Below are 16,116 nucleotides of genomic sequence, written 5' to 3'. Positions count from 1 at the left end.
AATGCAAGGCGTCTTGGAGTCAATACGTTAGTAATAATGTTACCTGTGTATGCACTGTTGGATTTACCACTTCACCTAGCAAGATCCTGTGAAAAAAAATTATGAGCTTGATTTGTGAAGTTTGTTGTTTGTTTGGTTGGTTTTTTAAGTCTGTAGGATGGTGTCTTACTTCGTCTAGAAATGATAACTACATTACGCGTATTGTAATGGGATCCTTGCCTGTTAGGATGTCTTCTATTTTAGAGCACTGAAGTTTGAAAGAATAGCAGGGGCAAAATATTAATGTATTGGTCCTTGTTGTTTCCAAATACTTGTGCTGGGAGCAAATGTATCACAGCAAATTCTTGTTAGAAGCACACATGCCTACGTGTACTTTGAAAGCAGAACAGACCAATAAAAGAGGCATGTGTCTGAGTCACACCTAAATAATTGTCTGTCATTAAATCAATTAATGGCCATCTGAAGTGGAACACTTACAATTCATGTGGTTTTCTGATTGCCTTTGTCTTATCAAGTTTAGATTTTTAAACTTTGTTTAATTTTTGGTATAAAATGTGCTATGGAGAGGATTTATGCCTTCCTATTCCAAGCAAAAAACAGCAAAAAGGATGTCTTTTCTTCTTGCAAATCCTTTGTACATTCCCGACATTTTCTTCTTCTAACCACAGTGTTTTATTTTGCAATTGATAAGTATGAAAAGAATGCTTATAAATCCATTGTTTATCAATCAGAAAGCCAGTGGATCTTATTAAATTTCTTTAAAAGGTATCCTAAATTCTAGATGTAGAAGACTGTCAAAGAAACATTTCCACTAGTTTACAAGATTAACAAAAGTGATCAAATATTGCCAGTAATTTTAGTAACTAAAGGGGAATAATTTCAATGGATAAAATGTTTTAAAAAAACTAAAAAAGAAGAAAATTGATAATACAGCCTTCATTTGGGAAAAAGGACAATTTTTGTCATAAGACTTGCTATGAGATGGAGCCGAGTTCTATTCAGGTACGGGTACACTTCTGTTCTCATATCACAGAAGACCAATGCAATTTGGTTTGTTTATCTTCAGACTACCCATCAAAACAAGGGTTAGTATGATCTCCACCTTGATCTCACATCTCTTAGATGTGAGAAATAAAAAGAAGTGCTGAAGTTTACAAGAACAACTGAAGGTAAGTGCAGAACTAAGTCCTACTCATAATTCCCAAAAGAGTGCTTTAAATGATCTTTCCCAGTGTGTACCAGAGGAGACACACTCCAGAAGGAGGCTGACTTCAAAATGAATGTGAACACTCAATGCCTACAACAAAGTAAGTTTTAAAACCTCATCCTGTACATAACCCTATCTGATTGCAATTTCTTCTTACAGATCTGAGACACAATTCACTGTAAAACTGTGGACTCACTCTGCCCTACCCCTCTGCTTGGCCTTTATCAAACAGTTTTACAGTGCTATCCAAAACACATTTAAATCATCAAGGTTAAATCACATTGAATTATTGCACCGTACATCTACCTATAAAGCCTGGAGTCGGACTTCGATGATCCCTGTGGGTGCCTTCCAACTCAAGATATTCTATGATTCTGTGATCTCTAGGCAACACAGTTGTCTCCACAAAGGCATCTCACAGATCAAAACCACAAATGGCTTTCTCTCTCTAATGTGAGAGCAGGCAAAATCCACTACTGCAGAACAAGGGTGGTTGTTTAACAGCCACCTTCATTATGTGACTCATGAAATCAGTTATGAACTCCCTTTGATAAGAGTGGGCTAAAATGGCACCCTAGGGAAAATTTCCTAAATCATCAGGGCATAACTTTACTCACTGGCATAAAGTGGACTGCCTTCCTCCTAGTAGTCAAACGTTTACTGTCTTCAAATGTGTGCAAATTTATTGCAAAACAAACTTTTAGACAGCTTGATTAATAGCTGTAATCACTGCTGGAGTTTTATGTGTTTCTACATATGGAAGAAATAATCTGTCTTGACTCGCCTGTCTCCTGGCTCAGTTTTATAGAAATTAGGCTTAAAAATACTTTGCTTCTCATGAGTTAAGCTTTTGTAGAGTAATTGTCAAAACAGTAAATACTGGGCTCTGTGTCAGACCCTTTTCTGAACAGTAAGTTTATATAAGAAGTTCAGCCTCTGACTAAAACATTAAAAGAATTAAGGCCTATCTCATTTTTAATATATGTTGCACTTACCATAGAATTGTTTAACCCTATTGCCCCATATATAACAAAGTGTGATGAAACATTTACATGATCTTAATAATGGAGTTTATACAAGGATGAGATGCAAGCAGCTCTGCTTTGCACCCAGTTAATTTTTGGCATGTTAGTACATGAAGGCTTGATGTACTCCTGAACTGCAGCAGTAAGCGCTAGAAAAACGCTGCATTTAACGGGTGTGTCATGGCCTTCCGAGCTGTTCCTGTAGACTCCAGCACTGTCAGCAGCCCCTTCCGGCCCTCACTGGATTTTGCAACACTGGGATCAGTTGATATTGAACCTTCTCATCTGCAAAAATCCTATCCGAACCGGGAGGACTTCTGAAACCTGAGCCTCCACCAAGCCACAGCTCCTCTTTCTTCCCTGGGGACAGGGAGGTCAGTCCAGAAATTCAATCTTCATCATGGTCCAAGGGCTTCAGCAAAGGAGAGTTGTGAGGCACAAGTGAGAGCACATCTCTGGTAGATGCATAATGTACCCACCACATGTGTTCCAGGGCAGCTGAAAAAGAAGGACTGTGCTTGTCCATGGACTGCTGGGAGGCTCACTGAGCATGCTGAGGGCCACATGCTACTTCCACAGCTGCCAGTGCTGAGTGAGGTTTGTTAATAAATACACATTTAAATACCTTTGCCAGAACAAATTTTCCTAAGTAATTACACAATTATTATTTCCCTCCCCTTTCTTGTTACTAATAATCTTTATCTCTCTTCTCCTTCCCCCAACCATTTTCCAGACTGAGTTTCTGGGTGTCAGCCATGCAGGCCAGCAGTTGTTGTTCAGGGTCCATTTGCCCACCGACACTGCATCCTCTTTCCCCTCTGTGTGGGCATTAATATGAAGAAACTTCAGCGTTGCCCTGAGGGGAAGGAGATGGGTTATAACAACCCTTGCCTGTGATGTAGAAGGAATGCGATGACAAGCAACACTTGCCTGTTCCCCTCTCCCTTCCTACCTAGTAGAGACATCAAATTTTAAGTAGTAAAGCCTCAGGGGTAAGTGAGAAGCTGTGTGAAGAGTTATGAGCAAGGATCTCATAAATAAACCTGGCCTATCATAATCCCACACAGTCTGTCTTGCCTAAATTTACAGCAAATATGCCAAAAACCCTAGGAAGGTGGGAAATCAGCTCTTCGTTATAACTGAAGGAACTGGTTTCCAGAGAAGGTTTTCAGAAAGCAATTAGTGAGGCTGGATTTCTAGTCAATAATAAGCAAATCCCATAGGAGAAAGCAGAACCATAATGGCACAAAACCAAAGGTCCATCTCACTCGGCATCCTCTCCAAGAGTGAATATGATAGATAATAAGGTCCAGGAAAAAAGAGAGCCACAGGTAGAGGAGATTATTCCCCTATATCCTGGTTGACAGCAAGTTGGATATGAGTCAGCAGTGCCCTGGCAGCAGGGAGGGGCAACCATGTCTTGGGGAGCATCAAGCAAAGCATCGCCAGCCTGTTGAGGGAGGTGACTGTCCTACTCTGCTCTGCATTGGTACGGCCTGACCTTGAATATTGTGTGCAGTATTGGGCAGTGCAATACAAGAAAGATATAAAGCTATTAGAGAGAGCGCAAAGGAGGGCAACAAAGATGATGAAGGGCCTTGACGGGAGGCTGTATGAGGAGCAGCTGAGGGCATTTATCTGTTCAGCTGGAGAAGAGCAGACTGAGGAGAGACTTCATTGCAGTTACAACTTCCTTGTGAGGCGAAGAGGAGGGGCAGACACTGATCTCTGTGGTGACCAGTGACAAGACCCAAGGGAATGGCCTGAAGTTGTGTCAGGGGAAGTTTAGGTTGGATATTAGAAAAAGGTTCTTCACCCAGAGGGTGGTTGGGCACTGGAACAGGCTCCCCAGAGAAATGGTCACAGCACCAAACCTGACATTTAGATGATACTCTCAGGTACATCATGTGACTCTTGGGAATGGTCCTGGGTGGGGCTAATAGCTGTCCACATGGACTCGATGATCCATGTGGATCCCTTCCAATTCAGCACATTGTGTGATTCTGTGATGTGTAAGATTTTGGAAGACCCAAGACATTCATGATTTGTTGTAGGATGTGTATGAAACATTGTGTGTTACATCTTAAAATAGGAAGAAAACAAAATTTAATTTTATTTTTTTGTAGCTGGTCTTAAAACAGAAGATGTTTTCATGAACCAAAACTGGGGGTGGGAGAGTGATGGTGAGGTGGGTGTTGTGGGTGAGCCCTGAGATCCAGCAAAACAGGGTTGCTGAATATGGTATTACAAAGAGATGGATAAATGTGTTATTTCATGCTACACTCTTCTTTCCTCCATATCAGTCCTATAGATAGCTTAAATCTTGATTAGATTCTAAAGCAGTGGGATGTACATACAAGTGTTGCCATGACACTGCATTAAGAATATCAATGCCATTTGCAACATATTTTTTTGCTGGACTTGGAGTTATTGCTGTGGTGGGAAAGAAAATTATTTGCTCTTTTAGAAGTTTAACTAGTGACTGTGCAGCCTTCAAAGTATTGCATTCAGAAAATGAAAGAGAAGAAACTTATTTAAAATTAAATATTTAATGTGTAGCGCCAAAGATGGTTAATCAATTTTGACAAAATTCTATCGTAGCTTTGCTACAATGCTCAGTTTTATTATGGGATTCTAATTCTCTATTCTGAGTCACCTAACAATGTGCTTGGAGTAAAGGATAATTATGTTATTATACATTAATCTGAATGCTTGAAAAAGATGTTCACAAGAATTTTTGTAGCAGGCTCGGGTACTGAAAACTTCTGTTACTCAGATGTTCCTATTTTGCTCCCATACATAAGGTACATTTTAACTAGAATATCAGATGTTACAAGAGTAACTTTATTATATTTAAGTCTAGTGCATACTGTCTTTCTGAAGATAATCATCACACTGCAGGACAGAGTCCAAGAGTGCGAACAAACCAACTCTTGCCCATGCAACTGAGTTGTCAATATGAAGCATGAAGGAGAACATTGCCTTCTCTCTCATATATTGTTAGACTACTGTCTTCTCACAGTTCCCTCCCTCCTCCAGTCAACACATATACCCATTGTGAACACATCCCCTTCAGTTTCCAGTTGCCTCCCCTTTTGTTGCTTTCCCTAATCCTTAGCATCTTAATGTATCTCCACAGCTCTTCCTTGACTGTGGGAAAGGTCCTTTGTTTTATCTGTCCCCATGAAGAAAACCTATTTTAGTATTTTATTCCACCTGACACCTGGATAAAGGTGGTGAAGAAACTTTTGCCATTTAAGTGACAGTATCTCTGGCAAACACCCTGACTTTTCTATTAAGGGTCAAACCACAGGGTGTTTTAAGAAACAGAAGTGCACCTACACATCTTCAGAGGATCAGCGAGATAAATTCTGCCTTCATTACTGACAAATAATTACTAATCTCCTCTCTGAGATTAGGAGAGCATGTAATTGAGGAACAAGTGCAGTCCTCAGCCATGCACTTGTGTCCCAACTCTTACCAGTTGCAGGCAGCTTCAGCTGCTTATTGAAGCTAAGCAGCACTCATGCCGGTAAAAACTAGACTGCACTACTGCTCTGCATTGACTCAGCTGTCAGACATCTCAGCTTTGGAGAAGGTAATAATTGCACACAGTCAGTCTCTGTACTTATTAGGAGGGAAAATGACCTCACACTGTGAAGAAACATACTGCTGTATGGACATACTTCAGTCCTTAAGGGCTTCAAGAAGAGCCATGGTCCTACCTCTGTTCTTTCTGCTTTCAGCCTTACAAGAGACCCCCGTGGAGCCTGTGGCTCCAGTCCAGGGAGGCTGTAGGACAGACATTTCTTTGCTGCAAGCAGACAGGGAAAGTACTTTGTACAGCTGATCTGCACTGCTCCTCCTGACAGTGGTGATGTATTCCCTGCTATTTCATAGATTACAGTGCAGCAAACAATCAAATACATACTGCCACTTATTACCATAGTCTATCAGAGTGTTCACAACAGGAAATGGATGCTTCAGTATCTGTGGGCTGGAGAGAAGTTACTTGTTTATACCAGGGCTCTATTTGATGGCTGTTAGCCAGGTTGATCTCTGGTTTCTGGCCTGTCTAATGGACAACTTTTTGATTGTCTATTAGAAATCATTTACCAAGTTGTTGTTGGCTTCCTCCCTGCTTGCAAACAGATGTCACACTTGTACACTAACCTCGGCTGTTAGTAAGTCGCAATTCAAATCAAAACAACCCTCAGATGGTTAACTTCAAAAGCTTAACTACTGCCTTCAGGCACTGCCTTCTTTTAGCTGACCATCACTGCTCCTTGGAATCAGCTTTGTGTCAAGCCCTTTCCCATCTAAACTCTTCCTTTAGACACTGACTATTCAACTCCTATCCTGCCGTCTTTCTCTCCTCCAAGGCACTGGTAAGACCCTGGAGAATTCTGTGTTAACACCCACCATGACCTACACCTTAATGTTGCATAAAAGCTAATCTTTGCTTTTGGAAAAAAAAGCACAATTGTAAGCTTCTATCTCCAGAAAGAACCAGCCAATGGCATTTGCTTGGATTGAAAGATCCCAGCCTTTCCCTCATCCCTGTGGAAAACAGGTATGAGGACCCTTTAAATTGCATACCAGCTGGGTGCATATTCCCAAGTGTTCACTCAAGTTCCCTTTACCAGGCATGGCTAGAGCAAAATAATAGTGGTAGGCAGATGTCAGATGTGTCCAAAAAATGGAGAACAGGAAAAAAAGGGTTCTTCTAGTCTATATCAAAATGATGTGGAAAATAGGCCTGTGCCAATTGAAATCTAATAAATCTAAACTATATTTCCTAAGTAAGTGTAAGGCTAAAAGAACCTTCTGGAAGATTTTACTACAAGGAAATTAGGGTTTTTTGCTTAAGAAATCTTTCTTACCTGCAAGAGGCATCTTTCGCAGGGATATTTTTAAATGCTTTCTTCTTCTGCATTCCAGAGAAACTCTGCCTGCTATGAGAAAAAGATGAGTCATTGCAGACACGTTTGAAGGCCCCACAGAGGGGAAGGCCAGGGATGATTGGACAGTCACAGAAAACACATGAGAAGAACAGGGGGTATGTCTTTCCCCAAGCCTGATGTTTGAAATGTCATTAAGATTAATGTTCTTTAAGTCTACTGTCCTTGGCTTTGGAAATTAATTTTCCTACAATCTTTCCACTGCCTGGCATTTTGGGATACCTGCACATTATCTTACTTCAAAATAAGTATAGACTTCAAGTCTTTTCTTCTTAAAATGGGTTGCTCTATGTTTGTAGAAATTAGTCAGTCTTACAGCTTTACTGCAGACAGTATGGCAGCTGTCTGCCCTGTTGAGACACAAAAGGGCAGATTCCCCAAAACTGTTTCTGGTAGGACATGCCCAGGAGTATTTTAGGAAATTCCGAAAGATGTGCAGTCCGTGCGTGGGTGAGAGAGTGACAGTTCTCATTAGGTCATGGGATATAACCAAGAACATGTGATGCCTGAATAAATTTGGAGTGATTAGAATGCTTGTGAAAATCGAAGACATTACAGGTTGCAACAAGTAATCTCCTACTCTTTTTTTTTTTTTTTTTTTTTAACATACAGACTTGTAATCCCATTACATATGTTGTAAACAAAATTCCGAGCCAAATGTGTGATTTAGAGACAAATCACTCCACTTTTCCTATAGTTTTTCTCTTTTTATGTTTTGTGATGGTGGGAGAAGACATCATTTTTTTCTTTAATGCTTTCAAAGAAGTAATGCCCCAGATTGTATGCAAGCATTATAGATACAGTGGTATATATTTTTTCTTATTTAACTATATAATTAACTACAGGAACAGTAGCTTAAGAATAATTCAGCAAGCTAGAATCGTTCAGCACTCACTGCAACTTTCTTTTTGCAGTATGTAAATTTTTAAAAAAGACATGCAGGCATTTTTTCCCTGTTTCAAATAGACCTTGGGTGTTTCAACTGCCCCTTGGGTGAACAGAATTTGAGGCTGGAACACTATGCAGGATCAAGGTATCTGTTAAGGCCAATGCTGCCTGATCAAGTAGTCTGTTTTCCATAACATATATCTGAACAAGTTGCTCCCACAGGCTTTTCCATTTCAGGTGCTTCTGTGTTTTCATTCATGACTGTGAATACAATGGAAAATAACCCTAGAGTGCCATTAACAGTGTGTGTGCAGGTAGGGCAGTGCTGAAGAAGGCTAGGGGCAGGATTGGTGCTGAAACTGTGCCAATTTTGCAGGCACTCAATGACTCAAAGAAATCTATGGTGTGCTCACTATCATAATCTTTTTAGACCTTGTACTAATGACCAGAATATTGCCCTGATCCCAAGGCTAAGTAGAACAGATTTTATTACAAGGCTATTTCATTGTATGATAAAAGTTTTGCCTTTCAAAGATGAAACAACTTCCACTTAGTTGTGCAGAATGTTTTGCATAAAAGTTCAAGACTGTGCTTGACTACAGAGGCTGAAGGGTGTGATTCAGACCAAAGTGTACCAAAAGCTTACAAATCAAGGTAGAATTTATGCTGCCTTCCATTTCTGCTTCTGAGATAGACTTACTTTCAGCTTTCCCTGTACATATAAGTATGCAGTTACTTTACTTCCACAGATACATAACTTATGTTTGTCTTCTTATGTGTCCAGTTACAGATTTTCACTTTAAAGTAAATTTCTAAACGTACATCTGACAGCATTCTGGGAGAAAGGGCCCCACTACTAAAACCGTTAAAGATCATCAATACAACAAGTGTAGGTTTTGTCATTGGACAGTCACAGAAAACGTATGAAATTCTTTTAATTATACTTCCAATGAACTGTGGACCTGTTTAAGGCAAACAAAGAGTTGGGCAGAATACATACAGTTGTCTGTATTTTTCAGTTGTTTCAACAGATATAATGTTAAATGCACTTGTGTCCTGGTTTTGGCTGGCATAGAGTTAATTTTCTTCACAGTGTCTCGTGTGTGTTTTGTCTTTGTGCTGAAGACAGGGTTAATAACATAGAGATGTTTTTGTTATTGCTGAGCACAACTTACATGGAGCCAAAGCCTTTTCTCCTTTTCAGACTGCCACAGTGGTGAGGAAGTTGTGGCTATATGGGAAGCTGGGAGGAGACACAGTTGGGATGGGTGACCCCAACTGACCAATGGCATATTCCATACTGTATGACATCATGTTCAGTATACAAAGTGGGGGAAGGAAGGAAGAAGAGGGAAACATTTGAAGTGATGGTGTCTTCCCAAGTAACCATCGCATGTGAAGGGGCCCTGGTCTCCTGAAAATAGATAAACACCTGCCTGCCCATGGGAAGCAGTGAACTAATTCTTTTTTTTCCCCTTTGCTTTTGTGTGTGGCTTATCTTTTCCCTATTAAACTGTCTTTATTTCAACCCACGAGTTTTCTGGCTTTTACCCTTTCAATTCCCTCCTTGATTCTGCTGGTGGGAAATTGAGTGAGTGGCCATGTGTAGTTTGTTTTCCAGCTGGAGTGAAACCTGGACAACTTGAAAATCCTTGTCTTCTGGTCCCACCTTCCACTTAAAAATACTTTCACCACTAGTTACTTAGTTAACAGTTAACTTAGTTTCTTAGTTAACTCCCAGTAAACTGTGAGTTTTCAGGCAATTTGAAAAAGAAGATCACAGAAAATTCCTGTTGAAATTCATATGGCCTCAGGAATCTCTGACCCAGGAGACAAGGATAAAGCAATGTTGAAAGGTAGACTTTCCCTTGGTCAAGGAGGGTCAGGTAAGAGAACACCTGGGCAAACCTGACGCCCACAAGTCCATGGGCCCTGATGGGGTGCACCACAAGTGATGGGAGAGCTGGTGCCTCATTCTGGAGGCCATCTCTATCCACATGAATGACAAGAATGTGATCAGGAGTAGTCAGTATGGATTCAATAAAGGTAAATCATGTTTGACCAACTTGACTACCTTCTGTGATGAAGCAACTACCTAGATGGACAAGGGGAGAGCAGTGGACATTGTCTACTTCGACTTCATCAGGTTTTTGACACTGACTCTCACAACACCCTCATAAACAAACTCAGGAAGTGTGGGCTGGATGAGTGGACAGTGAGGTGGACTGAGAATTGGCTAGATGGCAGATCCCAGATGGTCACAGTCAGTGGCACAGGGTCCAAGTTGTGGCCTGGTACTAGTAGTGTCTTCCCAGGGGTCAGTGTTGGGCCCAGTATTGTTTAACTTACTCATCCATGAGTTGGATGAAGGGGTGGATGCCTCCTCTGCAAGTTCATTGGTGACACAAAGCTGAGGGGAATGGCCAATACCCAAGAGGGCTGTGCAGCCCTTCAGAAGGACCTTGACAAGTTGGAGTGTTGAGCAGAGAGGAACTGTGTGAAATTTAAATGCAAGTCCTGCACTTGAGGAGGAATAACCCCATGCACCAGTGCAGTCTGGGGACTGACCTGCTGGAGAGCAGCTCTCTGGAGAAGGACCTGGTTGTCATGGTGGACAAGCTGCCCATGAGCCAGCAGTGTGCCCTTGTGGCCAAGAAGGCCAAAGGTATCCTGGATTGTGTTAGGAAGAGCACTACCAGCAAGTTGAGGGAGGTGATCCTGTCCCTCTATTCAGCCCTGGGGAGGCACATGTGGAGTACTGTGTCCAATTTGGGCTCATCAATACAAGACAGACACAAAGTTCCCACAGTGCATCCAGTGGAGGGCTACAGAGCTAATTAGGGGACCAGAGCATGTCTCTTACAAAGAAAGGCTGAGGAAGCTGGGCCTGTTCAGTCTTGACAGCAGACAACTGAGAGGGGACACCATCCATGCTTTTAAGTATCCAAAGGGAGGCTGTCAAGGGGATGGAGCCAGACTTTTCTTGGTGGTACCAAGCAGCAGGGCAAGAGGCAATGGGGAGAAACTGATGCACTGTGAGTACCACCTGAATATGAGGAAGAACTTCTTCTTTACTGTGTGGGTGACCATCCACTGGAACAAATTGCCTAGAGAGGTTGTGGAGTCTCCTTCACTGGAGAAATCCAAGAACCATCTGGATGAAATCCTGTGCAATGTGCTCTAATATGAGGTTGGACCAGATGACCCACTGTGATTGATGGACCACACGACTTCCAATCTTACTCATACTGTGATTCTACGAAGATAAACCACTCCTTCAGGTCTGAGTTGGGCTTCTGCACAGAAAGCCCTGAAGTATTTGGAGGAGGGGAAAAATAATTTGCAAAATTTTGATACAGGATAGAAAACTTTTTCCTCAAGAGGCTTGATCAGTGTGTGTCTGCCTTGTAACTTAACTTTTAAGATTATTGAAGTTATCTAGACTTCCCTGAGTTGAAAAACTTAAGAGAAACTACATGTCTAAATAGCAGACAACAATGACATGTCTAAATAACAGACAACAAATACTGTTGTGACTGAAGACAACAAAGAAAAATCTTATTTGCAGCACCTTGGATTAAATACGCATTCATCAAGTCATGTGATGAATTTGATTACCACTTGATGTTTTCAACTCAGAGGAGACCTAACGTAGCTTTTCATGTAGCTTTACTCTCAGACAACACCAATGACAAGTGTGACACCCCCCTGAGTCACACTAATGCCCATCTGCACCATAAACTCACATCTTTCATAAATGTTCTCTGTTGTTTCATGCCCACAGGAGTTGTCTTTCATGCAAGACACCCACATATCTCTGGATGAAACCAGACTTTCAGCTTTACACACAAAGCCCAGCTGAGCGGCCTCTGAAGTTAATCCTTTGAAAGATCGCCACTGGTCAAGAAGTGCTACTGCTGCTGCCTGTTCCCACTAGTCAGTGGGTCCTTTGTATTTCCCTTGGAACAGAATGAATTCTCTTTCCAAAAAAAATCAGTCAGAGCTGCAACTTACATAGACTTTTTACAAAGTCTGTTTTCACTGGGAGAAAGCCTGGAAGAGCAGCCTTATCCAGAAAGCAGTATCACACACAGTGAGCAGGAGAAGACCCCACCCCTCCATACACTGCTGATGTCCTGTCAGAGATCATGTTCTCCTGCCTGTCATCCATGTTTAATTAATTCCTCTTTGCGGGATCGTAACACCTCTGAAAAGTCACCTTAGACCAGAACTAAGCCTCATTCATTATTTAACTTCCTATAAATTTCGAGTTCATGGAATTTAGTGGATAACGGGTTTTGTTAAAGACCCCTCCCAACTTCGGGGACTGTAACTGGTTATCTGGTTAATGAATTTGGTGGAACAGTTATATAACACAACTGAAAGTCTCTTCATGATTGCATGCAATAGGAATTTTCCATCAGGTACTGTGCAAATGTGTAGGGAAAGGAAGTATTATAGACAACAGCAGCAGCTAGAACAGCAGGCTGTCTGGTTAATCCGTTTTTTTATGTGCCTTTCAAGAATGAGCTGGAAGTAAACATGCACTGTGTTCAGACTCATCATTTATTAGAGATTAAAGAGAAAATTATCTGATCTTCCTGATATCTTAATACCAAACATACCTAAAATGATGCTTTTGAACATCCCAGGGCCAGAGGAGTAGGCTACACTTTTGCCATATAAGGGTCACTCGTTCATGAAGAGACTTATAATTTAAGGAAAAAGACAAAATGGTGCCTCACTCAGCGCATCCTATCATTTTTCGGTGGACTGTTTTCCCTCCCGGCAATTTTGCACTGAAAGTTAATGACCTGACTCATGCTGTCTAGCCAGACAGGGACACAATGCTATCAAGCAATGGGTGGAGAGCAGGGGATTAAAAACTGTATGCTTTAAGGGATATTTCCTAGTATTGGTATTGTATCTGGCTCGAGAAAAAACGTCTAATAACAAACTTAATTAACAGCCTGTCTGGACCAAATGCAATTCCCAAACGTCCTCCTCAGATGCAGAGGGACAGAATTGTAAATCTGGACTCCATTCAAATACACAAAATATCTCCTTCCTAGCGGCTGAGCAAACATCGCTTTATGGTGATACACCCCATAACACAGACAGCTGGAAGGCGTTGCTGCAGACAAGTGAAAGATGTGGCCTGCAGTACCTAAGATCTTTCATAGCCTGAAACAGAAAGAAAAAATTTTGCTCCATTGGAGGCCTTGCACTTTGTGGTGAAAGCAGTTCTTTAGTTCAGCTATCTTATCACTAAAAAGCTACTGTACCCAGCAAAGCTACAATGGAATTTACCAGAAATCACATGCATACCTTCCAGGGCATAAGCAAACATGAAATAAGTAATTATCCCTCACATCATATTTGTCCAAGTTGTTCTTTCTCCTTCGGCAGTTTGCAGAATTCTTGTCTATTTTGTCTGGAGCAACTTCATTGCATCTTTTAAGACGAATAGTACTAAATTATGAAAGTACTGAGCAAATGTTTAAAAAAACACATTTTTTTTACATTTGGCTGTAATTAAAAGCCAAAAAAGATTTAAAAAAGAAAAAAACCTGGAAATAAACCACAGCATAAATTTTCAAGGAACAAAGATGCATATGCACCACTGCACCACAATCACACATCTTGGATGTTCTCTAACCATTCAGCTATGTTTTAAGTGCAGTTATAACATCTAAGACCTGATATGTCATCTAAGACAAGAGAAATGTCTGCAATGTGTACATCCATTGAGAAATACGAGTGTTCCTTCTGCACATGGTAACTGTATTCATGTACAAATACAGAAGTTAGTGTGATGGCAGCTCAGCTTGTTATTTATTTCTACTGCTCAAAAATCTGTATATGACCCTGTTAGAGGCAAGCAAGGTGGCAATATGTTTTTCTTCTTGTATGCCTCCTATACAGTAAACACAGTTGCATTAAATTGTCTTAGATTCTATAAACAATATACAACTTTATAAAAATTACAGGAATTTTCTGCCGAGGCCACACACATAAATTCAGTGTCAAATACAATCTAGCCTTCTAGCTTTTATTTTCTTTTACTTGAATTGTGACTAGTATAGACAATCAGGTTACAAGGATTAAGGCTGTTTGGTCTCCAGTGGAAAATATTCTCTTGCCCACCTACAGCAAACAATGTTTCTTTGGGATATTTAAATGACCTTTGACATGTAATTCTTTAACAGGAGCTGCAAAATATAAGCCTTGATTTTTAAAGGAATATTTGGGGGGGAGGGGGAGGAAAGAAAACTTTAAATGTCCTTATTTAGCTACACCACCACCCAGCTAGGAGCACAACACCTATTTGCTGTTTTCTGCTCACACATCTCTTTCCCCAAGACTTTCTGATGTATCTATCACTAACTAACCAGAGCAGTCCTAATAAAGCAACTATGTGCAAAAGTCCCTTGTGAAAGACTCTGCAATTTACAATCAAGCATGCTGTTGCTGGGCAGTGAAGGAAGGCTCCTGGGGGAAGATCAGCTTGGTTTGTTAAGTATTTTGGCATGTTTTCAGCATCTGTTTTTCGTCAGAGCCTTGCAACTGCAGCTGTAAGAAAAAGATGAGTCAGACTTCCACTCCCTTGGTGTTCTGTGACCAAGATAGTCTAGTTACAAAAAGAAGAAGAACCAGTTTTTGGAAAGCTGAATCACTTCACTTGAGAGAGTGGGACAAGGCTATGGTACAAAGCAATCTCAGGCTGGACACAGAATAGAAAAAATAAATCTTGTAGATACTGCATGTGTCTTCTAGGTGAATGAAAATTAGAAGGCAGTGGGGAAAGATGCTTTAAAGTGAGTGAAAGACAGCAATGGTCAGGCTTAAGAAGGGGTATTTATTTTAAAGCTTCCCTCTTTTTAAAGAAAATATGTAGGAATGTACACTGAGAGAAAGTTTAACATCCATTGAAGACACAGTTCATGAAAAAGTCAAAGGCTCACCTAACTAGATATTGCCTGGGTTCAGTTATTTTTTAACTGTGGTGGTAGCCTTTCTTCCACTACTTTGCACTCTATTATTGTTTTTCATGACCTAGTGAGACAATTTTGTCTGAAACTTCTCAGAATTACTTTCTGACTTCCCTTACTTGAGAAGTCTTCCCAACAGTTTGCTATTACTTGCCTCCAGAAATGCTAGACCTCTGTATCTATAGTTTAGTTTGGGATACAGGAAGTATTTTAACACTAACTGTGTTTAAATCACTACCACCTAGACAGCAAAACTCTTTACTTTTGTGACTTTTCTTTATTTTTGAGACAAATAAAGGACTGGTATTTTTTTTTTTCTGCCTAGAGATGCACAATGAGCTAAGACTCTCATAAATAACTTTGTATTTTTATAGAAGTTCACTTTTTTTTTTGAGGTTTCACAATCTGTTCTCCCTCTTGCTCATTTGTCCTAAAATTCAGTGCAAAAAAAACCCAAAAAAACAAACAAACAAAAACCAACCAAACAACAAAAACCCCAATGCAAAACAAGCAAAAAACCTAAAAACCTTCTTAAGAATACAAGAACATTCTTTCTATTGAACTCAAAAGCTCCCTGTGATATAGATTGTCTTTTTGCACCTGAATTGTGCAGCACCTTGCACTGTCACATTCTGATACATGGCTAATGGTCCTAAGTATGACAATAAAAATGTCACTAGCGCATGACAACTTAAATGGAAACTTTTCACTGTATCTAGAAATATATAACTATAGCAATGTACAACAGTACAATAGAAATAATGTCCCACCAATTTCTTTTGTAAATGTGCATAGTTTAAAAAAATTGCAAAACCAGGATGGTAACATTTGGATTTTTAAAAGCATTTTAAAAACATTCAAATTTGTGTACAGAAACTTAGGAAAACCAATACTTTACTTTTAAAATGTAGCTATTTTTAGTTCCAAATTATTTTCATGAAACCATAGAATAATCCAGACTGGAAGGGACCTCCGGAATTAATTTGTCTCACTGCTGGAAGCAGATCCAGTTAGATCAGACTGCTCAGAGAGCTGTCAAATCA

General features: G+C 40.4%; 1 protein-coding gene across 1 annotated transcript in view; it reads left to right on the top strand.

Annotated features, from left to right (window-relative positions):
* Positions 1–10,622: 10,622 nt before the first annotated feature.
* The window catches only part of LOC126647050 (cyclin-dependent kinase 4 inhibitor B-like), a 75,971-nt gene continuing 70,477 nt past the window's right edge, over positions 10,623–16,116 (top strand). Inside the window, exon 1 of the mRNA XM_050328906.1 lies at positions 10,623–10,793. Coding sequence (XP_050184863.1) covers positions 10,623–10,793 — 171 coding nt within the window. The remainder of the gene's footprint in view (positions 10,794–16,116) is intronic.

Source organism: Myiozetetes cayanensis, unplaced genomic scaffold (genome assembly GCF_022539395.1).
Source record: "Myiozetetes cayanensis isolate MyiCay16 unplaced genomic scaffold, myiCay2020 scf4, whole genome shotgun sequence".
NCBI lineage: Eukaryota > Metazoa > Chordata > Aves > Passeriformes > Tyrannidae > Myiozetetes > Myiozetetes cayanensis.
This window is presented reverse-complemented; position numbering and strand designations above follow the sequence as displayed.